The sequence below is a fragment of the Muntiacus reevesi genome, chromosome 13 (assembly GCF_963930625.1).
Source record: "Muntiacus reevesi chromosome 13, mMunRee1.1, whole genome shotgun sequence".
Classification (NCBI taxonomy): Eukaryota; Metazoa; Chordata; class Mammalia; order Artiodactyla; family Cervidae; genus Muntiacus; species Muntiacus reevesi.
Window position 1 is genome coordinate 8,098,077 of NC_089261.1, and position 25,989 is coordinate 8,124,065.

General features: G+C 48.9%; 2 protein-coding genes across 6 annotated transcripts in view; both read right to left on the minus strand.

Annotated features, from left to right (window-relative positions):
- The window catches only part of MYO18B (myosin XVIIIB), a 222,152-nt gene extending 207,115 nt beyond the window's left edge, over nt 1–15,037 (minus strand). For 3 of the 4 annotated variants that reach the window (XM_065904351.1, XM_065904348.1, XM_065904350.1), the window contains exons 1-3: nt 14,882–15,037; nt 2,371–2,527; nt 473–631 (exon numbers count right to left, since the gene is read on the minus strand). In XM_065904351.1, the coding sequence (XP_065760423.1) occupies nt 473–631; nt 2,371–2,409 (198 nt within the window). In that variant the 5' untranslated portion in view covers nt 2,410–2,527; nt 14,882–15,037. Of the gene's footprint in view, nt 1–472; nt 632–2,370; nt 2,528–14,881 lie in introns of those variants that run through there. The other variant, XM_065904349.1, reaches the window with a different exon arrangement.
- Nucleotides 15,038–18,819: 3,782 nt separating this feature from the next.
- GRK3 (G protein-coupled receptor kinase 3) overlaps nt 18,820–25,989 on the minus strand; it is a 116,673-nt gene continuing 109,503 nt past the window's right edge. For both annotated transcript variants that reach the window (XM_065904308.1, XM_065904310.1), the window contains one exon: nt 18,820–25,064. In XM_065904308.1, coding sequence (XP_065760380.1) covers nt 24,903–25,064 — 162 coding nt within the window. In that variant the 3' untranslated portion in view covers nt 18,820–24,902. The remainder of the gene's footprint in view (nt 25,065–25,989) is intronic.

Consider the following 25,989-nt stretch of genomic DNA (forward strand, 5'->3'; position numbering starts at 1 on the left):
AATATTTAGTTTTCACTTTCTGCAAAAGTAGTGGTCAGTGATCCCCATCATACATCAACTGATACCATTCATTCATTCACTCAACAAAAATTTCTGAGCATACACCATGGGCCAAGTTCTGTGAGAGTTGCTCGAGATACAGAGTTGAATGAGACAGTTGCTGCTCTTAAGGAATTTCCAGTCAAATAAGTCACATGATCAAGTAATTACTCTGCTGACCAAAATCAAGACAGGCATAGAGGGGGAAGTGGAAATCAGAAGAAGAAAGTTAATGGGAGAGCTTTCTAGAGATGTACCATCTGAGCTGGGTTTTGATGGATGTATAGGAGTTCAACAGATTATGTTAAAGCTAGGATACTCCTCAATGGGGGGACTGCAGGAACAAAGGCTGGCAAGTGACTCAGAGGAGGCTCGCGGGACAGGAGGGTGGGTGCTGACAGTCACCTAGTCCTTTTCCGTTGGGGCCACTTACCTCTCGTTCCGGAGAGGCAAGAGCTGCCTCTTTCCTCAGTCTAGCTTCCTTGGACTCTTTCTCAGTTTCTCGAACCAGCTGCCTAATGAAGCCCCCTGGGATGACAGAGAAAAGGGGAGGGGGCGAGGACGGTGGAGGGCTCTTGTCCTCTTCCCGAATCTGTTTGGCAGAAACAAGGAACGAGAGAGCTCAGTGAATGAACCAGCAGGGGCAAGCTGTCATTTAAGAGTCTTGGACAGAGCTGGGGAGGGGGCCAAGCGGACACCAAGTCCACGTATGAGAGGCCACAGCGAAGCTGGCGAAGCCCTGGGAAGCCTCGAGACAACAGGTGAAAATGGAATGCTCAAGCTTGAGGCTGCTCCAGGCGGTGCCGTCTCGGCCTGGATCCAGTTTCCTTATAGTATGGATTCACACAGTGGAGCCCACTGGGACCCTTCCTTGGTGTGGGTACCCTTCCCATCTCTGGGAAGACCTGCTTCAAATGGAGCTTTTCCAGTTTCCGGAAGGGGACGGGTCACAGGGAACCACCCACACTCTCCGGTCCCATCTCAGGCTGTGGTAAATAGACTAAGTAATTCACCACCTTAATCTCTTTCTGTGCCAGGAGCGTGGTGAGGGAGGGCAGGGCTGGCAGCCACGGTTCATCTAAGGATCCAGCCCTATGGCTATAGCCCACTCTGCTGACCCTGTGCCCTGACTTCTTGATGGTCCTTAAACCAGGACCTGGGCAGCCAGGGACTCCCCAACACTAGGCTGGAAAGTTTGCATTTTATCCAAGAAACATGGTCCAGGCCAGAGCTGGCTGGAATTGGATTGCAACTGAGACTTGCCACCTTGGAGATGGAGACCTGGGACTGGATGTGATCCACAGGGGTTTGTCTTTACCCAGCATCACTGTGACTGCTCATGAATTTAAAGGAAAAAAAAAAAAACCTCCAAGCATTCTATGGCAGAGCTACACACTGGTTTAAAACAAGCTCCTTATCAAGGTCCTCCCTGAGGGGCTGGCAAAGACTTGCTCTCGGCAGCCTGGTTGATAAAGGGGAAGCTACAGGAGACAGGAAACACCAGGAGACACAGCAGAGGCCCAGAGATAAGGCAGGCCTCTGCCCAGGAGGAGAGAGCAGGGGACACAGGAAGCTGGGCTCAGTTTCCCTCTGCGCCTCTCCACGTGGACTGAAACCCACGCTGTGAGAGTGAAAGGCACGCTCTTGGGCAGGTGTCATCCCGCTCCCTCCAGCATCAGTCTATGCCACATCAGATCAGCAAGGGGCAGAGGCAGCCAGGAGGCACTTCTCAACCACCCCACCCTTCAGCCTCCGATTCATGATTCATCAAATCACGTGCACAAGGGTGGGGGTGAGGCACAGAGGAGATAACAGGCCTAAGAAGAAAGAGTCAGCCCTTCATGGATTCTTACAACAAAGACAAGAGGGAAAAGAGCCATCAGTGGGAAGAAGAGCCTGTTTCCAGTTCTCCATGGGTGACAGAAGGCAGGGACCTCAGAAACCTATCCCCCTGGCATAAGCCTGGCAGCCAGCAGCCCTGCCTCTGGTCCCCCTGCTTTCCCACCCACACTCTCCCACACAAACCCCCGTGCTCATCAGAGCTGCCATGAGGATGGTGCTGGGACAGCTGGTCTGCCTTCATTCCCCCACCATCACCTCCTGATGGACAGAGACCAGCAGCCATGGGAGGAGTCAAGGGCACGGTCACTAATGCCTGGCGAGGCTAGAGACGCCATGGCTAACTGAGGCGGAAGATGGAAGGGAGCCTGGACATGCACCAGGGGAGCGCTGGATGTCAGACCCTCTGCCTGAGGCGGGAGGGGGTAGCCTGAGACAGCAGGGCCAGGACGCGTCCTTGGAGGGTCCGACTGGCCCCTGAGTGCTACTTTCCTTCTGCTCCCACAGGGCGAGGCGTGATGAGATGGCCATGCTGAGGCAGGGCCAGGACCGTGAGGTGAGATGAGATGAGATGAGATGGAGCTCTCTGCCAGGCAGCACGGAATGCAGCTTTATGGAGACAGGCAGCGCATGAGGTGAGGAACAGAGACTGACCCGTGGAGACACAGTAGGGGGAGAAGAGAGAGACAGGTTAGCGCGTGGGCACCGCTCAGCACCCACCCCCTCCGATGCCAGGGACCAGGCCAGGCACAGCTCCCTGTCATTTACAGCTGGGAGGAATATGGTCAGCAGAGAGCCGCTGGCTATGGAATGGACAGTGCCCTGAAATTCTTGCCAACCCTGACCCCACACTTTTAAATTTCTCTTGACGTATACAGCCAGAAAAGTATGTACTTGTAAATGTATAGCTCAGTGGCTCTCACATAAAGAACACAACGATAGAACCAGCCCTGTGACCAGATTAAAACTATTAAACTTTTAAAATAAAAACATGGTGTTACTTTCAAATATATTAAATTTCAACTTAAAATATTAAAAATAATTTAATTAAAATTATAAAATAAAAATAATTTTGATTAAATTGTTTTAAAGTACATTTTAATTTGAAATATTCTTTTATGTATGATTATAGTATATAAATTGGAAGGACTGATGCTAAAGCTCCAATACTTTGGCTAGCTGGTGTGAAAAGCCAACTCACTGGGGAAGACTGAGGACAGGAGGACAAGGGGGCAACAGAGGATGAGATGGTTGGATGGCATCACCGATTCCATGGACATGAGTTTGAGCAAACTCCGGGAGATAGTGAAGGACAGGGAAGCCAGGCGTGCTGCAGTCCACGGAGTCACAGAGTCAGACACAATGAGCGACTGAACAACAACACAGTATATAAATATTATCTAGATATATAAATATTATAAATAAAATAATAAACACGCAAATCTAATCTATAGCAATGGAGGTGAGAGGAGTTATTAGGGTTCAACTGGGAAGAAGCACAAGGGGAACTTTCTAGGAAAATGGAAATGTCTTACATCTTGATACGAGCTGTGAAATGTGAAGTTAAATAGAGTCACTTATGTCAAGGGGTTTTACAACATAGCTGGCAGGCCATTAAGAAGGTGGACCTCATACACGTCCTCCCCAACTGCAACCACAGAACTTCAGAACTGGTGCAAATGGCAGGTATTACAAGGACTCTGAAAGAACCCCTGAGGTTTGTCTCCATGAGGAACTTTGACTTCCCTCAGAGTGACAGCCTCAGTGCTCAGTCACCTTAAGGAAGACCAGCTTTGGCCTCCAACATCAATTACACTTCTTTGTAATGCAAACCTCCCCTTAAGCCTCTAAAAGTCCCTGAATTTTACTCCCCAGCAGGACACTGCTTTGCAATCAGAATCTGTGTATCTCAAAATGCAATTATTTAATACCAAATAAAAATTTTTTATTATTATTATTTCCTCCTAGGTTTATTTAGGTTGACAGAGTGCTGGTTACACTAGTATATCACATGTAAAAATTCATTCAGTTGTACAACTAAGATAGAATATTTTACTGTATGCAATTATATCAATTTAAAAAACAGAACATTATCAGCTCATGACAAGCCTCCCTTCTAGTAAGTATTCCACACATCCCCCCCACACACACACAGAGCAGCCACTCTCCAGCAGATTTCTGAAATCACAGAAAAGTATGTGTTTCTTTTGTGAGGGAGTAATTAGCTATATAATTTGACCATGAAAATGAGGAAAGTGCAGAAAACCTTGGCTATTTAACCAACTGAGAGCTTTGAGGAAAAGATTAAGCATTTTTAGCATCATTTTCAAAACTTTAACAAACATACACAACTTTTGACCTAGAAATTTCTCTTCTGAAAAACAAATTGAGGAAGTGATACTCAACCAGAAAATGTCATTACTGTGTTGCTTGTAGGACTAAAAATCCTAAAAGTGAGAGTTGCTCACTTGTGTCCAACTCTTTGGGACCCCGTGGATTATACAGTCCATGGAATTCTCCAGGCAAGAATACTGGAATGGGTAGCCTTTCCCTTCTCCAGGGCATCTTCTCAACCCAGGGATCAAACCCAGGTTTTCCACATTGCAAATGGATTCTTCACCAGCTGAGCCACAAGATAAGCCCAAGAATACTGGAGTGGGTAGCCTATCCCTTCCCTAACAGATCTTCCTGACCGAAGAATCGAATCAGGGTCTCCTGCATTGCAGGTGGATTCTTTAACGACTGAGCCTCCAGCAACTAGAGAAGCCGAATAAATTAGCACACATCCCAGTTGAAGGAATAGTTTGAATCCCTGAAAAGGATGCTTAAGAATATTTTATTAATAAAACAACTTAATCCATCCCACTGTCAGACTTCTAGAACGATAGCATCAATAAGAACTTGCTGAAGAGAGTTTAATGATCTATTTCCAGAGTATAAACAGAAATGTCCCAGGGGAAATGTAAATCAGCAAACCCAAAGTGGAAAGAACCTGTCAGTCTCAGATACAGGTATAAAATAAAAGATTAAACTGTTAAAAATAAAAACCACTTCACCGAGGTATAACTTCTATGCCTGCCATAAGCTTCATTCATTGTAAGCACACACTTAGATGCTTTTTGATAAACTTAGTTTTTAAAACTAAACTTACACTGCTTTGCAACCCTCACCAGAATCACCCCCTAAAGACCCTTCATGCCTATTTGCAGTCACTAGCTGTTCCCACCTTCAGACCTAGACTTCTGATATAGATGGAATCCTAGAGAATGCAGTATTTCACATGTGGCTCCTTTCATTTTGCATGTTTTTTTAAGGTTTTTCTGCATTGTTGTGTACATCAGCATTCCATTTTTTACGAATAAACCACATCCTCTGTATCCAGTCACCAGCTGATGGGCATCTGGGCTGCTTCCACTTTGGGGCAAGATGAATTATGCTGCTATGAATAGGCCTGTAAGTCTTGGTGTGCTGTTTCCACTCGGTGCCCATGTGTTTCCACTTCTCAGGGAGATTCCTAGGAGGCGGCACTGCTGGGTTGTCTGCTAACTTTATGTCTGACTTTTTAAGAAACAGTGGGACTGTCTTCCCATCTTGCCTGCAGTGTCTCAGGTTCGACTGGGAAACATTTGCAGTCACACTGGAAGGTTCTAGTGTTGGCTTGTGAAGACGGCGGAGGGCAGTATGGGGCATGCGCGTAGTACACACTCCAAAACGGGCAACTAACAAAGCACTCCACATGGAAAATGAAGAGCCCTTCCACACGCTCAGGTTCTGCAGCTGAAAATTCCACCAAGAGTGGATTAAAAAAACTGGGGGGGACTAATATCCAGAAAGTTCCAAAAAGCAAAATTTGAATTTGCTGTGCCCTGACAATTATTTACACCGTATTCATATTTACATTGTATTTATACAGCATTTACATCGTGTTTATAACTGCTGACAGCAACCGCATTGCATTCGATATAATTAGCAATCTTGAGAGGGTTAAAAGTATACGAGGAAAACTGTGCTAGGTTATAGGTAAACATCACTCCTTTTTATATAAGGGACTTGGGCCTCCACGGTATTTGTGGGGGTTCCTACAACCAAACCCCTGGGGATACCCAGATCTTAAACGATACACCAAAATCTTAGTGAAGGGGGTCAGGAGGGGGAGGAAAAGACCTCTCTCCTCGCCCTTCGACTTCTCTCACTTCTAGCTGTGAGTAGGGTCCCTCGTTGCCCACTCCTGGAAGAGGCCCCAGCCCCTCATCTCCGACTGTCAAGAGTTACTACGGTTCACGAGTTTTCAAAGGCCCCTTTGGCCTGTCAGTAGCTGTTGTCAGTAACTTATCGACAAGAAAACAACCAGAGAAGCATTCCAAGCACTCTCCTCAGGCAGTGAGAGCTGCACATCCGGGGAGTTGATGAGACGGCTCTCGCGAGGCCGCGCTGAGGAGAACCTATCTCGCGAGACCCCACCGTAGCCCTTGCTTTATAACCCCGTGCGAGAGTACGTCGACTCCGATCATTGGCGAGAGCACACTGTGGCCCTAGCTTTCCAGGTGTGTAGCGTGGGGCGACGTCACGCCCACTCCCACTATCTCGTGAGATCCCATCGTGGCTCTGGTTTACCGACCCCGCGTGAGGTGATGGCAAGCAAATCTCATCATCTCGCGAGAGCCTACTGGGGCCCTCGCTTTCCAACTCCGCAGAGCGTTGCTGTCACGTGATAGCTTGAAATCAGCGCAGGGCGTGTTTACACTCTAGAAACTGGGGAAAATCACAAACCGGGGCTTTTACCCCCAGAGCCAGTCCGGTAAGCGCTGACCAGCCCAGCACTGGCTGACACAGTAGCGCTCCGGCAGGGCCTGGCAAGGGTGAACTCACTAGAGCCAAAGACTGAACAAGGGATATTTCAGCTCTGATGAGGTCAGGTGCCCACGGGAGACCCTGAAAACGCGTTCAAGCGCAACAGCCAAGTCCTTGCATAAGAAAAAGACCCCATAGTGTGGGCTCTCCCGCTTGCAAAGGCATGTGAGGTTGAGCTGGAGAATAAGCGGGAGACCAGATCCCTGGGGAGAGGGGAGGGGGGCGCGGGGGGAGAAGAGGACAAAAGACCCTCCTCCCGACTCACTCCCTTAGGAGACACTGGAGCGTCCCCGAGTGACTCACAGCCATAATCCGCTCTGCTACACGCCTGGGCAGCCGGAGCCCAGGTTATGAATAGGCCTGACGTGAGGTGGCTGCCCTGGTCACTGCCCTGCCCGACTCCCAGCACTTCCCATCCGCCCCCGCCAGGTCAGTGGCTGCTTCCCAAGAATAGCCCTCTGCTTCAAGGCTCCAGGGGGAATCCTGGCTGATGGTCTGGGCTGTCCTCAACCGGGCCGTGGGCGGGCCCAGAGGGCCGTAGCACATGGGGGCAAGGAGGGCTCAGTCTCTGCCTTTACTCCTCGCGTCCTGCCCCCTCAAAGGCACCAGGCCAGCCCCACTGACCCAGGATCAGGATCCAACCCCACTGGGGAGGCTTTGTCAAGCCTTAATTTAAGCAAGTGTTCTTATCACCGCATTCTCATCCAGGCCTGAAACTCACACCTGCCTCATCAGCTGCCATTTTAAGCCCATGAAGAGGCCCCAGATGCTCTGAATTCATGGGATGAAGTCTCAAGTCTCCCCTCAGGGGTGAGGAAGGCTGGTGAAAGGAAAGGTCACTCCCAAAGCTAGGGATGGCTTGAAATAGTTTTCCATGTAGACATGCTGGTATGAGTGGCCTCAAGCCTTTCCCTCTCACCCCTCAAAGTGCAGCCTTGACCCAGCAGCTAATCCTCCAATGACTTCACCTGTCTCAAAGGACAAATTCGTGAGTCTTCTCTGACTTACAGAGCCTTTGGGGTCACCCTTGTTCCTCTGCTTCAGTGACACTGACCTGGATGCATCCTTCCACATGGGTTCCCACCTCAAGGCCTTTGCACATTCTGTTCCCTCTGCTTCACACATTCCTTCTGCATGGCTCACATCTTCACCTCCTTCAAGTCTTTGCTCAGAGTCATCTTCTCGATGATCCTGCCTTCACTATAGCCCCGTTCCACCCTGTCCCAGGGCCGTTCATCATCTGATTTTGCTCTTTCCCCCGCAGCACCAACTCACTGTCCATCGTGCTGTGTGTTTCTGGTTTAGTTTTTGACTCGTGCAGAACATGGCCCCTAAGAGGTGCAGCGTTTTCATCTGTTCTGTTCACGTGTGTGGCCCCAGAGCCTAGAACAGTGCCTGGCACATACTTTGCTCTCAATGCATATTTGCTGAATAAGTGAACAAAGGAATGGATGGATAATTAGGAGTGTAGCTGACAAGGGACAGAGCAGGCCATTGTCAGCAAGTCTACGGCAGGGATTTCTGATGTCTTCTTGTGCCGTCTGTATCTGCATCTCTTATCATGGACCAAGTTCATGTCCTGCTGCCGATATTACCTTGTGGGAGCCTAGGAAGTTCTCTGAGACTCAGTTTTCTCAGCCCTAAAATGGGAAGAGGACAGCCACATACCCACATGCTTAATCACTGATAACTACTTGCTGTCGTCTTTTCATCTTTGTTTGACTCCACGGTCAAAGTCAGCCTGGAGACCCCAGCCCAGGACCCAGAACTGGATGATTCACCCACATTTAGGGAGAACCTACTCTGTGCCAAGCACTGACATAGAAACCTTACACCTAAACTGCTCTCAGCCCTCTTAAATTCCTACTGGACCTGAAATTTAATGATCTTAAAATCCATTATCCCATTTCATCCCCAAGACAGCAACCACATGGTTGGCATCACTCCAGTAGAGCAGAGACTCAGATAAGTTGAGGCACTTGCCTGAGCTCACCTAGCAAGAAGGTTGAGCTCTTTCCTCTCAGGATGCTGACCAATACAGCTGGGAGGCAAGTAGTCTTCAACTCATCAATTCTGATAGAGGGGTAGTTGTGTCTGGAGTGTTATTCGGGAAGGACTCTGAGCTTCCGTCTGGGCTCGGAGGGAAAAGGGTGATCTGATTGATTATTAATGTCTGCCCTGGGTGTAGAATGAGGGAATGATGACTGCTGCTTGCTATCTAGAGGCTAAATGGGCCAAAATGACTCATGATTTGTACATGGTCCAGCCAGTCTCACTCAGACCTTGTGTCTGGTGGTCACAGAGCCAGGTGGGAATGAAAAGGGACCTGGTCAGCACACAGGCCCCCTCCCCTAATCAGGGCAAGAGAACCCCACAGTCAGCAAGTGGGTGAGGATTCAGGCCACTCACAACAACCCACATCCTCCTAGAAGAGGAGAACAGGGAGGGGGATAAGTGGGAAACAAAGGTAGGGAGGTTAACAGAAGGAAAGAGAAAGCGTGAAGAGACAGGGCAGGCTAGAAGGAGGGAGGGCAAGGTAGGTGAGGTCTTGAGATGGAAAAGGATGGACAGGAGAAGACTAGCAGGATTCATCTTCCATAAGAAGGCTCAGAGGCCCAGCCCGGCTCAAAAGGAACTTACCGGATGGAGGACCGATCAGTGCCCCACTGGTCACATCCAGTGTTGGGGAGCTCAGTACGAGGTGGGATGCGCGGGGTCTGCTCTAATTGCTTTTTCCTTAGAGCAGACCTGCACAGCCCTCGGAGGCCAGAAGACCCGCCTTCTCCGGTCCTGGCATCTGTCAAGCAGGGCAGCGAAGGGACTGTGCTGAGGACTCAGCTCCCACAGCAGCAGAACCAGGGTCCGAGTCTCCCAGTGCCCGGGGTCTGCCTCTTTTTCCCTCCTATCCAGAGAGCTAACCTGCCGGCATGACCACATGCTGGCCCCGGTGCTCCTCTCTGGAGCAACACATGGGGATCCATCTATGACACCCACGGGATCCGCCCCCCAGTTTTCTCACCAGGCGCCTTCAACCACTTCCCAGGTGAGAGATTTCTCATGGCGCCCAGATCCCGCAGAATACTGGTTTGGTGTTTCCTGTTGCCACAGTGAAGCAAGAGGATGGTCAGGCTCCTGCTGCGAGGCTTCCCTGACTGTCTTCAGGGTTTGATTGCTCCATCATGTGGCTGTCTTCCTACTCCTGCTGTGTTGCTACCTGGAGCCTTGCTGTTTACTACAGAGCCATCAGCCACACTGTTCCTGCTGTTTAGTCCCTAAGTCGTGTCTGACTCTGCAACCCCATGGACTATAGTCTGCTACATTCCTCTGTCCATGGGATTCCTCTCCAGGCAAGAATACTGGAGTGGGTTGCCATTTCCTCCTCCAGGGAATCTTCCCAACCCAGGGATCGAACTCAAGTCTCCTGCATTGGCAGGCAGGATCTTTTACCACTGAGCCACTTAGGAAGCCCCATTAGCCACGTGGGGCTATTTAAATGTAAATGAATGTAAATGTCAGCCTCTCAGTTGCAGCGGGCACATTTCATGTGTTTGTCACATGACTAGTGGCTACCATGTTGGATAGCACAGATACAGGACTTGTCTATTATCAAAGAAAATGCTGTCGGACAGGATGAGACTAGATGAGGGTTTTCAACAGGTGGTGACTGTGTCCACTCACAGGCATTTGGTGGCACTAGTGGAAAAGGACACTCCTGCCAATGCAGGAGATGTAAGAGATGCAGGATCAATCCCTGGGTCAGGAAGATCCCCTGGAGGAGGGCATGGCAACCCACTCCAGTGTTCTTGCCTGGAGAACCCCATGGACAGCGTAGCCTGTCGGGCTACGGTCCATGGGGTTGTTGTGAAGAATCGGACAGGACTGAAGCGACTTGGCATAAAAGCATTTTTGGTTGTCACAACTGGAGACGGGGTACTAGTGGGTAGAGGCCAGGGATGCTGATAAACAGCCTACATTGCTCAGGACAGCTGCCCCCATCCCCGCCACAACAAAGAATTATTCAGTCCCAAATGTCAATAGTGCTGAGGTTAAGAAGCCCTGGTCTAGGAGAATCATGTCAAGTGGAGAGGAGCAGTAAGAGGGGGAAAAAAAAAAAGAAAAAGCAAAATAATCTTGCTTCAGATACATAGATATGACATAGAAAGAACTGAGGAAATGAGTCAAACCACTGCTGAAGAAAAATAGGAGGAGAAGTCACTCCTGGATCCATTGCCACTTAGTGGCTCTGTGGCCCAGGGCAAGTCACTACCCCTCTCTGATTCTCAGATTTCTGGATAAAACGGATAGTATCAGGCCCCCTGCTAGACTGTCAGTGGATTAAATGAGCTTGAATCAGCTTTGTCATCTGTGGAACAGCATTGCATAATTGGTTATCTCGACTCACGCTGTTGATTAGACTAGACCAAATAAACAAGTCTCTGGTAGTAAGGCGCCAAGTCCCACTTTCATTTCACTCTGCATGACCTTGAGTCACTTAAGCCTCTAAATCTCACTTCCTGATCTGTAAAATGGGGCTGATTGCTCCTGACCAAGCTCACTGCAATACCCAGCGTGGAGACATTTAATCCTGGTCTTTCTCTCTCTCTCTCTCTCTCTCTCTCTCTCTCTCTCTCTCTCTCCAGCTAATCCGGTTGCCCTCCGTGAAATTGAAACTCAAACCCCAGCTGGTACTCAAGAAACAGCTGAAAATGCACGCAGTCTTTTATGGGCAGAGAAAAATTCCCTTGGGACCCCCGGACCTTGAACTTCCTGCCACTCTGAGCGCCAGTACTGGCCACATTATTTGGTAAATTGACCTCACCGATTCCCCAAGATCTTTCCTGTGCTGCCACAAACTAGTTCCTCAAAATAATGAATTTATCAGGGAGAAGCACAGTGTAGCTGAAAGGAAGATTACGGAGCTGCGTGAGTCATGGTGGGGGCAGAAGGAGGTGATTCAGATGAAGCTGATGGTGACTGGGTCCTTCAGAAAGAATGGTGTACGTGTGCGTGTACGTGTGTGTGTGTGTGTGTGTGTGTGTGTGTGTGTGTGAGAGAGAGAGAGAGAGAGAGAGAGAGAGAGAGAGAGAGAGAGAGAGAGAGTAAGTGAGAGCGGGACTGGAAGGAGAGTGGGGATGACACCTGCCTTGACGGTTCTGAGCTCTCAGCCCAAGGACCTTGTTTGTGTGATCAAAGTTAATTTTTGTCAAAACTACAACTGAGATTTAATTCTTTCCTTTGAGGTTTGGGGGTGACAGTGGAGGTTTTAGGGCTGGGGGGTTATCAGGGAAGTGAAAGTGTTAGTTGCATAGTTGTGTCTGACTCTTTGTAACCCCATGGACTGCAGCCTGCCAGATTCCTCTGCCCATGAAATTCTCCAGGCAAGAATACTGGAATGGGTTTCCATTCCCTTCTCTAGGGGATATTCCTGACCCAGAGATGGAACGCGCATCTCCTGCATTGCAGGCAGATTCTTCACCATCTGAGCCACCAGGGAAGCCTGCTACTGGGGAAACTGGGTTATTATCCCTAAAACGGGGAGCCCAACTTGAAGGCAGTGGCTGTTGAAAATTCAGTACCGTCACCGCAAAGCTGTGTGTCCTTGGGCACGTTGCTAACCCTCTCTGTGCCTCAGCTGCCCCATCCATGAACAGGTGGGGCTGGACTTGACAGCGCCCGGGGCCCTTCACTTGCCTCAAATGGACTTTCTCCATTTTTCAAATAATTTAGTTCCACATAGCTTAAAAATTAGAGGTACCATGAAAAGACATGGAAACTTAACTGCCTATTGCTAAATGAAAAGTGCCCAATCTGTAAAAACTACATCTTGTAGATTCCAACTATGTAATGTTCTGGAAAAGGAAAAGCTATGGAGACAGTAAAATGATCAGTGGCTGCTGGGGGTTGACGAGAGGGAAGGATGAATACGCAGGACACAGAGGATTTTGAGAGCGGTGAAACTATATGATACAATAATGATGCACACATATCATGATGCCTTTTCCAAACCCATAGAATATACACCACCAAGAGTGAACCCTCATATAGAATGTGGACTTGGGGTGATAACGATGTGTCAGTATGGGTTCATCAGCTATAACAAATATCCCATCTGTGGGGGGGGTGGGGTGGTGGTATTATAAGGGAGGCTATGAATGTAGGGAGCAGAGGGCATATGGGAAATCTCTGTACCTTCCCCTCAATTTTGCTGTGAGTTTATAATTTCTCTAAAAATATATTAATTAAAAAAAATTAACGATATGTCACATACCACTGCGACTAACTACCTGTTTAAACTGGACCATCCGGACAGTGGATTTTATCTCCGAGGTAAACCAGGAGCCGCTAAAGAGCTGTCTCCTGGAGCCCTCGTGGACACCTAGTCCGAGTTCCCACTTTTTTGGCAGGGGAGGCTCTCTCCGGCATTTGGGGCCTCCTGGTCTCAGCTCAGAAAGTCCCCAGAAGTGCTTGGTCTTGCCCCTGGCTGACCATGGGCCTTATGAAATTTTGCACTCATCAGACCCTGACAGCGGATGGGTACAAGTATGTTTTGCAAGTATGTGATACCCTGAGTCTTGACAAGGTGGGGACCTCCTGGGGTTCTTTCAGCTCCCACAGAGAAGTGTTTCTCCAGCTTTGGTGGGCAGCAGTGTTCTTGCCTGAAAGATCCCAGAGGACAGAGGAGCCTGCTGGGCTACAGTCCAAGGGGTCGCAGAGTCGGACACTACTGAGCACACAGACCCCTCAATTGGTTTAAAGTCTGAGGACCTCCGGGTCCCTTCCCCCTGGGACTGTTGAGCAGTTCTGAGATGGGAATGTGCGTTTGAAAAGCCTTTCCCCCGCCCCAGGGCAGGCCGGTGGAGGTGACCAAAGACCCAACCTTGGGAGAAATGCTGCCACAGACACTGAATCCTGGTTGCCACCTCCGGGATGATCTCACCAAGGCCCTCGGGGTTTAGAAGGCAGAACTAAAGCTCCAATCCCAGGAGGGACTGATCGAGGTCACAGTGTCAGCAGAGCCCACACTGGGCTATTCAAGGTGACCTGGCCCAGGGGCCACCGGATGTCTCATGGGTGACATGCAGCCCCTCCAAAGTCAGGAGACCGGGAGACCCTCCCCCGCCAATCCCTCCCATCCTGGGCCATTATATTCTAGATCTTATCCACAGCCCACCCAGACCTATCACCCAGATCCGGGAGAGCCTAAATTTAGTAACAAAGCCAACCTTGAGGGAACCAGGGTCCTGTCAGACACAGGAAGCCCCGTGGGACCCCCAGCCCCGCCTGAGCTGGGGTGCTGAGCAGGCCAGGCATCTGCTTGGCCGGTCAAGGAGTGAATGCCACAGTCCAGTTTTCCAAGCCTGTGGGACGGAAGCCCAAGACCCTGGCGGGTCGAGGCCCAGACTGGGCAGCTTAGAACTGACTGGGCTTTCCCCTCCCGGCCGCCTCTATGGAAAAGCTGCTCCAAGGCCCTGGCCCTGAGGCCTGACTCCAGGGAAGGAGCTCTGTGTGAAAGCACAGCCCCCTCCCCAGCGTCTTCACTGCCCCCCGCCACCCACTGACGCCAGTGCAGGTCTCCATTCAAAGAAATGCCCATAACGGGTGAGCCAGAGAAAACACCTCCTCTCCGACAGGGGATCAAGTCAGCGCCACATGAAATTCAAACCGGCACCCACCATCCCCTCCCTCCTCCCGTGCCATGCTTATTTGGAATAAATGGAATAAGAAAAATTACCATCAAGGCTGATACTCAACAGTGTTGGAAACATGAAAGGGGAAGAGTTGGGCTCCCTGAACCTCAACCAACACTCAGTTAAGCAGAAATCGCTAGTAGCTTTGGGAAAATACGAACCTTGCCGTCTGCCAGCCGAGATTCCGAAGTGGTTATCCCGTGACTCTAAATGTACATAGATATTTAAGAATCGGCCAGCAGCTGGGCCTGAGCAGGGTGATCTTTTAACAGTGTTCCCTCGCGCCGCATGTGGTTGTAAAATTCTCCCATGAAACACCCAACCAGCAAAGGGGAACAGGCCTCGCAGGCTGAAAGGCCTGAAATAGATGGGACCGGTGGCCACGGCAGCCCCCAAGGCACATTCCGGACAATTATGCCCATCCGCTCACCGGGCGCCTGTCGTAAAACCCAGCCCGACAGTACCTTCTCCACCCGGGGCCAAGGGCACAGGATCCGCTCCCGTCCGAGGGGCCTCCCCGGGTCGCAGCGCAGAGATCCCACCAAGCTGGGCGAGCAGGGACGGAGGAGAAATGTCCGCAGCTCCCCTCCGCACGCCGTCGTTCACATCCCCTCCCCTGACTGCTCCTCCCGCACCCTCCCCTGCACCAGTGTGATAGCAGCAGCTGAGTGGACAAGTCATTTCTAAAATTAGCCGCTGAGCTCCAGGTCTGGACGGGGGACGCAGCCCGGGGTGGCCGCTGACCAGGCAGCCGGAGCGCATGGACATATTTGGTGGCGCGGAGCGGGGGAGGGGACAGCTCCCGACACAAGCACATTCTCCCCCCCAACGCCACCCCGTCCAGGGCGGGCCACTCAGTCAACTCCCGCCTCCGCTCCACGCAGATAACCGGAGGCCACAGCAGCTGGGCGAGGAGGAGAGCCCTGCTCCATGTCCCAGCTGGTCTCTGGAAGGACATCACTGAACCAAACGCTGGTGTCTCTTGGTAAACAATCAATGCACGGAAACACAGGTAGGAAGGAGGCGACCGCCATCACACGCAAACCTGAGGTCTTCTGTGAACTCACCTCCTAGTCCCGACAACCCCAGGAGGTAGGGTTTTCCCCAGGCCCGTCTCACCCATGAGGAAACTTTGGCTTGTAAAAATGAACCAACTTACCTCACGCAGCCCACCGACTCAACCGCCGTGGATCTGAGCCAACTCCGGGAGACTGTGAAGGAGAGAGAAGCCTGGCATGCTGCAGTCCGTGGGGTCGCCAAGAGTCGGACGTGACTTAGTGACTGAACGACAACAACCTTAAAAAGCAGAGAGCCAGGATTTGAACCCACCAAGTTCTTTCTGGCGCCCCCTCAGAGGGCACGGTCTTAAAACACTGCAGCAAATGAGAGGCTCTAAAGCCTGCCCGGTCCACTGCCTGTGTTACCGCCTCTGGTCCTTGGGCTCGAATCAACAGGAATTGGTGAGAAGCCGGGTGAGGAATTCAGGAAGGCTTTCCTGGGGCTCGGGCTGCAGCAGCAGGGAGCAAGAACAAGAAACAGGTGCCCTCGCTTGCTCCCCCAGGAGGGCGGGCTGGTTCCTTACATGAGGGGAGGCTGGGGGTGAGGCCTGGGTCAGGCAGGAGGGGTGGCCTAGGTGGTCTGCTCACCCCCGTGGTGAGGCTGGGTGCACGGACCATGCGCAGTACCGGCTTTTGCTCCCGGCACCTCCGCAATGCCACTTTGCTTGTGGCCTTTTGTATTTTCTTGTTCCGAGGAATTACCCCAACTGTGCATGCATGCAGTTAATGTCTCTCTGTATTCCCTTGCTCTAAAAGAAGTTGGTCCAATGTTGGCGCAAACACTTGGGAAAAGGACCCCAGGTCCCGGTCTATCTCACCTGGAAGGAGAAAAGTAGGGACTTTCACAGATTATGTATGTCATGCTGGTCCACACAGCTAGCAAGGGGTTGTCAGGATGCAAATCCCGGACTTCCTGACTCTGAAGCCTATGGTCATTGGAATGAATGGTCATTTCAACCATTTGTTTTTGTTTTAATATGACTGTATCAGATATGAATTACATGTAACCCAGACAGACTTAATCATTGAACCTGACTAAAGGGGTATACTTGTTCTTTATTGAAGTATTGCTGATTTACAATATGATCTTAGTTTCAAGTGTACAAGATGGTGATTCCAAATTTTTATAGGTTACACTCCATTTAAAGTTACAATACAAGAGGTGAGCTTTTTCGATGGCATCTAGAAAGGGCAACAATTATGTGTTGAGTTTGAGTAGCTAAGCCTCTGAAAGTGCAGTCAGTATGATCTTATTTTACATTTGTTAGAGGGACCAAACTTTACGCAAACCAGTGGAATATTCGTAAATCTGTTTCTTCCTTTTTCCATTCCTCCTTGGTCAGGAGGGCATTTCAAGACAGAGAAGCGAAACCACCCTTATCTGTCACACAGAAACAATGAGGTGGAAGACAGGTTTAAAATAGGATCAGGCTAGTAGCCCAGAGGCATCTTCTTCTAACTTTCACTAATATACACGTAAAAGGCAGAACACTTTGAAAATTCCCAATGCAGGAAACTATGACTGACGGTCAGGCAGAGACATGTTTTGCTCAGTTGCGTCACGTCTGACTCTTTGCGACCCCACGGACTGTAGCCCGCCAGACTCCTCTGTTCACAGAGTTTTTCCAAGCAAGAATACTGGAGCTCGTTGCCATTTCCTCCTCCAAGGGATCTTCCTAACCGAAGGATGGAAGCTGGGTCTCCCGCACTGGCTGTTTCCCAGAAGCACCACCTGGAAAGCAGGGTTGTTCAGTGGCTAGATCGTGTCCGACTCTTTCAAACTCCATGGACTATCGCCCGTCAGGCTCCTCTGTCCATGGAGTTCTCCTCACAAAATACTGGAGCGGGTTGCCATTCCCTTCTCCAGGAAGCCCTTTACCAGCTATCAAATCAACTCTATGAACTGGGCATTTTATCCACTTTCCAATGCTATCCTTTAAGAAGAAAAATGTAGAATCCAGTCATTTGGGGTATCTGTAAATCAGGCAAAATGTCTCCTTGCTGTGACCATCTGCCTCTGTCTCCAATTTCACCTATTAGGGATGAGTTAATGTGGGCCACTAAGCAGACTTCCCTTCATGGGCTTTGCTGATCATGTACATGTCCAAAGCTGCGTGCATGAACACAGAGTGAAGCCTCAGGGTTTCCCTGGATATAACCAGCCTGAACTCGGACTCAAAACCTTTTTTCAACCTCTGGTACCCAGAATGGCTAGAAAGCGGCCAGGAAAAAATAGCCTTTCCTTTACTTCAGCACCTGGTTCCTGCCCAGGTAAACCAGCAGGAGCTCCGGGTTCAGAAGGCACAGTTTGAGGGGGAAGATGACATAGAGGAGATCCTTAGGCCATGTGGGAGCAGCCCTGGGCTGTGCGGGAGGAGATTTCCTTTTCGCTCTCCAGGTACAGCCGAAGTCCCTGACATTTACCCTTGGATGGAAACTTGGGAGGATGTTTTTGGCTAGAATGGCCCTTCAAAGTCATCTAATTCAACTCTCTTAATTTAGGGATGAGAGAACAGAGGCCGCCCAGTGACCTTGCTGGGAATAGGGTCCCCAGGCTGCTCCCTCTCCTCCTGGGTGCTAAGGGGTGACCGGATATCTGCAGCTCTCAGCAGTGGGCCCTGGTTACCTACTATGTCAGACCAAGGGCTCCGCCACCAGGGTGCCCTCTGCCCGTGATGATGACCACCTGCTCCACAGCTGGGGCTCCTGTCGACTGTTGTGTGAGAGATTTTCAAGTTGGCAAATACAAATACACTCCATGGGCCAACTGTGAAGGCCATCTTTCCTGAACCAGTCAGGGACAGGTGTTTCCAGCTCAAGCAGAGAGGTATCTACTCTACCTTCGACCTGTGGGCCAACAAGCAGGCATGCCTGTGGCTCTGGGGCCACCACCTCCTTAAATTTCTGGTGTAAAGTGACACATGCCACGACTCTCCACAGGTCTTTGTGGGAGCAGGGCTGGAGGAGAGGCCTTAACGTCTGGGAGGGAAGCCAGGGTCACCCTGAGAGTACACGCAGGAGGCCTGGCCGATCTCCTAAAAAAACTGGAAACAAGACGGACCCCCCGGCTCTCCCAGACTCTTTCCTGGCTCCATGCCTTCCACAAGCAGGTTAGTCTCCCAAACCCTGACACTGAACTTGGCTGTGCTCCAACAATCCTTGACATTGGCAGAAAAAACTTGTTGGCAGTTCCCTTCCTATAATAAAATCTGCCTCTGCGTGATTTCCCCCCAAATCAGGATTTCTTACAAACAAAGTCACCTCCTGATAACCGAATAGCTTGATGAAGAAATGTAGTTTTTAGCTGGGTGGAAAAAGAGCACACCAAAGTTAAGTCTCTTTGTATACAGATCCTTTTTATTGAGGTTTATATAAGTAATTTATCAACAAATAAAACCAGCCTGGCTGCCCCCCAAATGACCATGAAAAACGACGATACTAACCGACGGTGACACGCCACACACGGGACAGGTGACCTCAGACCTGGCCCAGCATCTCAGATGGGAAACGATTTCAGACCGGTAAACACACACCAAGAGGTGGCTGTGACCTCTGCTGGCACAACTGATGGGAAGAGAAAGAAAACCAGATAACAGGTACAGTCTTTAGATTTATAATATCCAATTCACTGACCTCTTTTGGCATAGCGATGCATGAGAGAAAACGGATTTATTTCTTCAAAGGTGTTACCCTTTGGCCACAAACAGAACAAATATGTGACCATGTGGATGGTTATGCAGCAAGGGACACGAGGAGAGAGAAATGTCAGCGTGTGAGGACGGACCCCCTCACCCCTCACAGGGACCCACCTTCACTGTTTCACGTGGACCCCTCAAAGGTCTGCTCAAAAATAAGACCTCCTGCAAAGGTTTAACGGTGGACAAGCCCATTTCCCAAATCATTTTGAATTGGCGAGATGGGAAAGCCATGTTCAAAGGAGCTGCTCCCAGAAGGGCTGCTGTTTTCTGAAGAACGTGGAGGAAGAGGCTTCCGTTTAGGGAGCTGATGAATCAGGTGCTACAGTCAAATCTTGAGGCGATGGCAAGACTGGTTGGGGGATTTGGCACAAGGAAGAGTCAGAAGTGATGCTCTGCAGGTAGACTTCAGCTCCCGAAGGCTGGCCATACAAGTGCCTACCTGCCCTGCTTGCTGGCGCCCCTATGCGCCGCTGTGGAGTCTACATCATGAGGAGAGGACACCAACATGCTCTTCTGAAGTTCTTCTATGGTGGAGCTGGTCTAGAGGGACGCGTTCGGGGAGCCTGTCCCCAAGCACGGGGCCTTCAGAAGAGGTAGATGAGAGCAGTACCTCCCGGCAAGTTCACGGCCAGGCGTCACCCAGGAAGCGCACGTGCCTCTCGGCACAGGTCTGAGGGTTACGCTGTTGCTGAAAAAGCCTGCGGGCCATGAGAGGGGATGTCCGCCCCCACACTGCTATAGGCTTCGCTTCAGTTTTATTTTGTGAACAAAACAAAACAAAACGAAACAGAAAGGAGTGCGTTTTCTTAAATAACAAACTATACAAATAAAAAGGAGCAGAAGCAGTTAAGAAATGTTTTTGATGAGAACAAAGAGAGGGTTCAATAAATAATATAAAATGCTTTTGTGCTAAAATAGAACTCTTGTTTTTATATATATATATGTATATATAGTTTGGCATCTTAATGTTACCCAGAAAAAAGCCACATCTGTTAGTTAAAACATAGAAAAATACAAACAATAAAACTTAAAAAAAATGGCCAGTGCTTAGCTCATAAACCATATATAAAATGTACGTCATGGAATATATCAACTAAGAAACAAGAAGTTGAATTTCAAGTCCTTTGAAATATGAATACATGATTAGAAATATTTCTCCATTCCCTACCCTCACATGAGAGACATTTTACGTTAGGAAAAAAACTAAAATGGAAGCATAGTTATCAGTTTTTCAGAGATGATTTTGCAATTTCTTAGGTATAAGAGAGTTTACTGTAGAACATGAGTTATTTAAGTCTAAAATGAAGAATTAAATTTTTCCTATATATGGTTTTGACAAATGCATATCCTGTTAATCCATTTTCTGTAACATGTGCGTTTTTTTTTTTATAAAGGCAATTTAAAATTTGGGGTGCTACATTTATCAGTAAGTGCTAACCCAGCCATGCCAGTGAAGTGGCCGGTCACTTGTGTCCCCATTGCCAGAGCTGAGCATCTCTGTCACCCTTTTGTCAGAGAATGCCTCTCTTAAGTCTTTGAGGATGAAGGAAATCTAAAGGCCATTATGATTCGAGGAAACCAAGAAGTATCATTTTAGAGTTCAACTTTCATTCATTCTACAGTAAATTTTTAAAAATGTGGCCTGGATACAAAAATTCTTATTAACATGAATTTAAATGATTAATTCTTTAAAGCTTCTCAAGTCAACCCGATGCAGGAGGAAAATCATGTTTAGAACTTTAGGGGGAAAAAAAATGTTCTGAAAAGTTAGAACTGTTAGAGTGCACTCCACCTGGCTCAAGCGGCAATAAGCCTCGTGTTGTTATCGTCGGGGAATCACAGTAACTGCAGGGCTTCTGCGGCCACGTCCCCACCCGACCTGCAGGGCCACCCACACCTCCCTCTGGCCCCCTGCTTGGCTGCCAGGCACACACAGCAGACGGGCAGCAGCTCTGGGCTCCGTGGGCCTTCCCCAGGGCTGCTGGATGACAAACAGGGGCAACCTAAAGTCCCGGTGGAAAGCAAACAGCCTATTTATTCTAAGTCTAGCAGCTCCACAGTCAAAGAGACCAAGTCTTACAAGAGTTACTATTCAACTCCTCTTCTTCTAAGAGGAGGACAGCCCTGAAGCCCCAAGTTTAACTGTAACTTCCCTGGTCCTTGATGGTGTAAAGAGATGAGTTTTTACCAGCAAATAAACTCCTTTATCTCTTTGCCCCACTTCTACCAGGACATCTCAGGATCTGTCACAGATCTGAATGAAGGCTGCTGACTCCTCTCTGCCATCACCCGGCAGGCGAGGCGTTCACTTTCCAAGTATCTCTGAATGACACACATACATTTCCCTGAATGTAGGTGAGAAAAATTACAACTAATTAAATCACACAAGAGAAGTTTTATCTTACACCGGCACATTGCACATTTTTAACAGATTTACATCGAGCAAAAAAAGTCCAATTTTGAGAATTTTCTTTTCTTCTTGATGGGTTAAAATTTTGAAACATCAGAAAAGTCAATTCCACAGAAAAAGTCAAACATTGTATTGAATTGACTAAACTATAAATTCCAAATGAAATTAAAAAAAAAATCCTCGGGGGGTTGGGGGGGGGGGGACACACTTTGATCTTCAGAGTTAAACCACATTGTCAATTGGTCAATGACATTTTTTTAAAATGACCAGTGAGGGTCTTCAAACAATTGTTGCCAGGGTCTGTATGGAGTATTTCAAACTGCAAATCAAGGCGAAACATTGCTTTAAGAAGGTCGTTGTTTGTGGCTGTTGCTCTATTTACGTCTCCATTTGTTGCTGTCTTTCTTGAGCAGAATGCTATCTTTCTTCTCTTTACATACAGAACTTGAAGTTGTCGTGTCTGTGAATTGACCAGTTAGAGGCACAAGTAGTGAAACGTTCTCATTAGCAGTGAAACAACAGCTGATTTCTAGCAGTTCTGCTGAAAAATCATACTTAAACATGACAGAGAAGGAAAAAACCATGAGCCCCAGTGACATAAGGGGATAAATGCACCAAGGAGAATGTTAACAGGCCAAAAAAATAAATAAATAACCTCAGATTCTCCCAAGCTTCTAATTCATTTCATAGATGTCACACAGCAGCATAATCAATTTTTAGGCTTTGCTTTAATGATTCCTTTGCTTTATGAAATCGAGACATTAACATAGTTTTATAAAAATATCAGCTTCGACAATTTTCTCAAACATTAAAACATCCCAACCATATAAACCTAAAATAATGATAGTACTTGTGCCTAATTTTGTCCTTTTGAACAGTCTAAACGTAGTTACAGCCAAACATGAAGACCTAAAACAACCACGTACACCAAGTCTTCTAAAAACAATTGACTTCTTTGGCCATGTGGGTACCAAGTGCTGGCACAGAAGGGTCCCGGAAAGTCTTCCATCTGGCAGTAGAGACACGTACCCCATCAGAACGACTGCATGAATGAGTTCAGGAGGAAGACTGGCCTCTCTGGGGCTGTCAAACTAGACCCCAACACAACCCAGGACCCACCCTAAAAAAGCCACTCATCCTAACCTCACAGAGTACTTTTAATAAGTGGCATCCACGTGACACTTCTCAGCCCTGTCCTTATCCATCCATCTTGAGTTGAGGGAGTTTCCTTGGAATAAATCTGAGGCAGCAGAGCTCTCGGGGTGTTTCCAACTCATTTTTCTTTTCCAAAGGGAAGATGACCTTATGTTCTGGTCCAGAGCTTAAATGATGTTTTTCAGAGATGCAAACTGGCATAGCTGGTGCCCTGGGTATGCAATGTTGGGATGCTAAGCCCAGACCCCTGAGGAATTCATGTACCTTCTCCACGGAGAGGCTGCATCTCTCCTCTGTCCGGCGGAGGCGCGAGGCTCAGCAATTTCTAAACTGTAATTTACTCATCTCTGAACTGTAAGCGCCGAGCACACATGAGCTTGCAACAGAGCCGCTAACAACAGCGGTGACAGTGATGGACAATCGCTATGGGAAGATGATCACTCATCATGAAGTGCTTTTCATCTCTGTTTTTTTTGTTATTTCAACTTTTTTTAAAAAATGGAATTTGAATACTCTTCTTCCCTTTTACATCAGGAGAATCCATGTAAATAGTAGGCCCCAATTTCTACACTGCAAACAGCAGAGAGCAGAACATGTATATCACACTCCAACTAGCAAGTGAGATAAACAGTAAACCTCGCAGTTTCTTCTCCAAGGTAATTTCTATGAAACAAAAGTCTCTTTCAGTAATTATCTTCCCAAACTCTCAAGGCGTGGTTTCGTTAAGAAGGACTGACTTTCCCAGTGAGCACGGCACACGAATGTAAACACAGAGATTTGGAACCACTAAAAATATCGAGGACAGGATACAGATAATTACGATGTCAAGTTATTTATATTGTGAGTAGTCGACTTGGAAACAGACAATAAAAGTGCACTAAGAATAGGACAAATATGTTGACTTTGAAAATTACTGTTATTATTTTTAGTCTGATGACACGGAGGACATCACTGGGAAACACACTAGGTTTTAGAACCCAGCACTTATTTGGGGCCTGACACCAACCCCGGGGAGAGGACGGCCACTGGGACCCAGCCATTGCTGTCACAGGATGGCCCGTCCAGGCCCGGGATCACTAATGACAGTTGAACGACAGCACAAGTTCAACATACACAGTTAACCCCTTCTGGCACATTCATCTTCGGCATTCCTTTTTCAATAAAATTCATTTTAAGTTATACTAAAATGTCAAACACAGTTTCTTTCCTTGACCCATTCATTACCGAGACGCTTCCTGAGGTCAGGCAGAGGGAACCAGAGGTGCTGGGTCACATGACCGCTTCTGTCCAAACCCAAGACAGCCGTCCCCCCAGGCGATCCCGGGCACCCAGACACAGGAAAGTGCTGTGGACTTGGAGGGTTTTGAAAATAGCTATTGCCTTGAGATGTAAACCGCCACTGCCTCTCTTGCAGAGCCACTGCGAACCTTCTGAAGATCTGTGATCTGATGCCTCCGGTGTGGACTGCTCCCGCACCCTCAGGGGGTGGGGGTGGGGTGGCGGGCAGGGTCCTTGATCCCCAGCTGCCTGAGCTCCCTGTCACAGGCAGGCTGGTACCCGTGGGTGCAGCACCCATGGGGAGGGCCCAGGTGCAACCCTGTAAGAAAACATCTGCAGCTTTCAAGCCTGGGAGAACAAGAGACACCCCCAGGGTGGTCTGCCATCCCCCTAGTAGCACAGAGCAAAGACAGTCAAAAACCCAGGAGTGGCTGTTGATGGACAGAACGTGGCAGTGCAGGGCAATCTGAACAGCAGACTGCTCAATCCCATCTTAGCAAGTCTGAGATACGCTTGCTAGTGGATGTAAAAAGTGCTGTAATCAGTAGGGAGTATTTCAAGTTCTACGTTCACCCATAACCAACAGAAATGTATGGCAAAGAAGGAGAATTTCATTTCTTCAGTAGTTTCGAGGACAGAGAGATGCGATGGTGGCAGAGGCCCTCAGGAGGGAGGAGGCACCCCCGAGCCTGACGGTGGTCACCACTCCTAGTGGAAGCATCTCAGAGTCCTGGCCCCAGCCCGGCCACAGAGCACCCCGGAGGGGAGCAACTCCGCCTCTCATCCTCACGCTTTTCCCCAAGGCTGCACTCTGAGGACTGAGCAGCCCATGTGGACTGCCTGGAGGAAGTGCTTTCTCCCGGGACCCTCTCCATCAGTCAGGGGTTCAGAGGCCGTTGCTGTTCCTGTGGCAGAGGGGTGGCTTTGAGAGTTCCACGACGGCTGAGCGGGATTTGTTGAGGAACTTGGGGGCTCGCCGTAGCAGCCGCTGGGCCTCCGTGAATGTCTCTGTCAGTTCTTTCTTCCACTGCACAAACTCTGGGTCACTCTGAGGGCAAACACATGGAGGGGAGGAGTTGGGACAGTGTCACGGCTCTGCTGACACATGTGGAAGCCTCTGGCCAGTCCAGATGGCCTCGGAACAACCCCCCTAGGGAAAGCACACCCCATGTCCCTCCCCTAGGCCAGTGAGGAAGTGGGGAGGCACACAGAGACTTCCTCCAGGGGCCCCTTGCTCAGAGGAGGGACCAAGCCCTTCAGAGGAGCCTCATACGGCCCCACTGGGAGACTTGCTGCCTTGACTTTGTAGAGCAATCACCTGTGATCTCTGATGTCTTACCACAACTTAGGTCTAGAAGATAAAATATGAGGAGTTGGCTTTTTTTGGCTGAGCTGCACAGCACATGGGATCTTAGTTCCCCAACAAGGGACTGAACCCGCGCCCCTGCAGTGGAAGCGTGGAGTCTTAACCACTGGACCACCACACCAGGGAAGTCCCCAGGGAGGCGTTTTCACAAATTTAAGAAGCACCTTCGCATGTGTAATGATGTCATGAAGTAATTAAGCATATGTTTTACTATCAGCTATTGGTTTATCTCTCTAAACATGCTCTCTCTTTACACACACAGCCCCCCAACACACACACCCCTGCCCTAGCAGAAAAGTGTTGAAGTCACAAAATAAGCACATCTTTGTATGTGCTACTGCTCTCTTTCTCTAAATATGCTCTTTTTCACACCTCCACACCCTCCCTCAATACCTCAGTAGGTAAGTGTGTTCAGGAATTAAGTCTGAGCTATGACAGAACTTCAGGAAAGAAAAATGGCATTTTCCTGCTCACAGTTACTTGGGGATCTTATGTTTATTTAAACACAAACCTCAATTTAAACATGTTTAAAAGCAGAGAAGATCTGGGAAACTGTGGAACAAATGCAATTTGAAGCCTCTGTTAATTACTGGATGGTTTCCAGAGA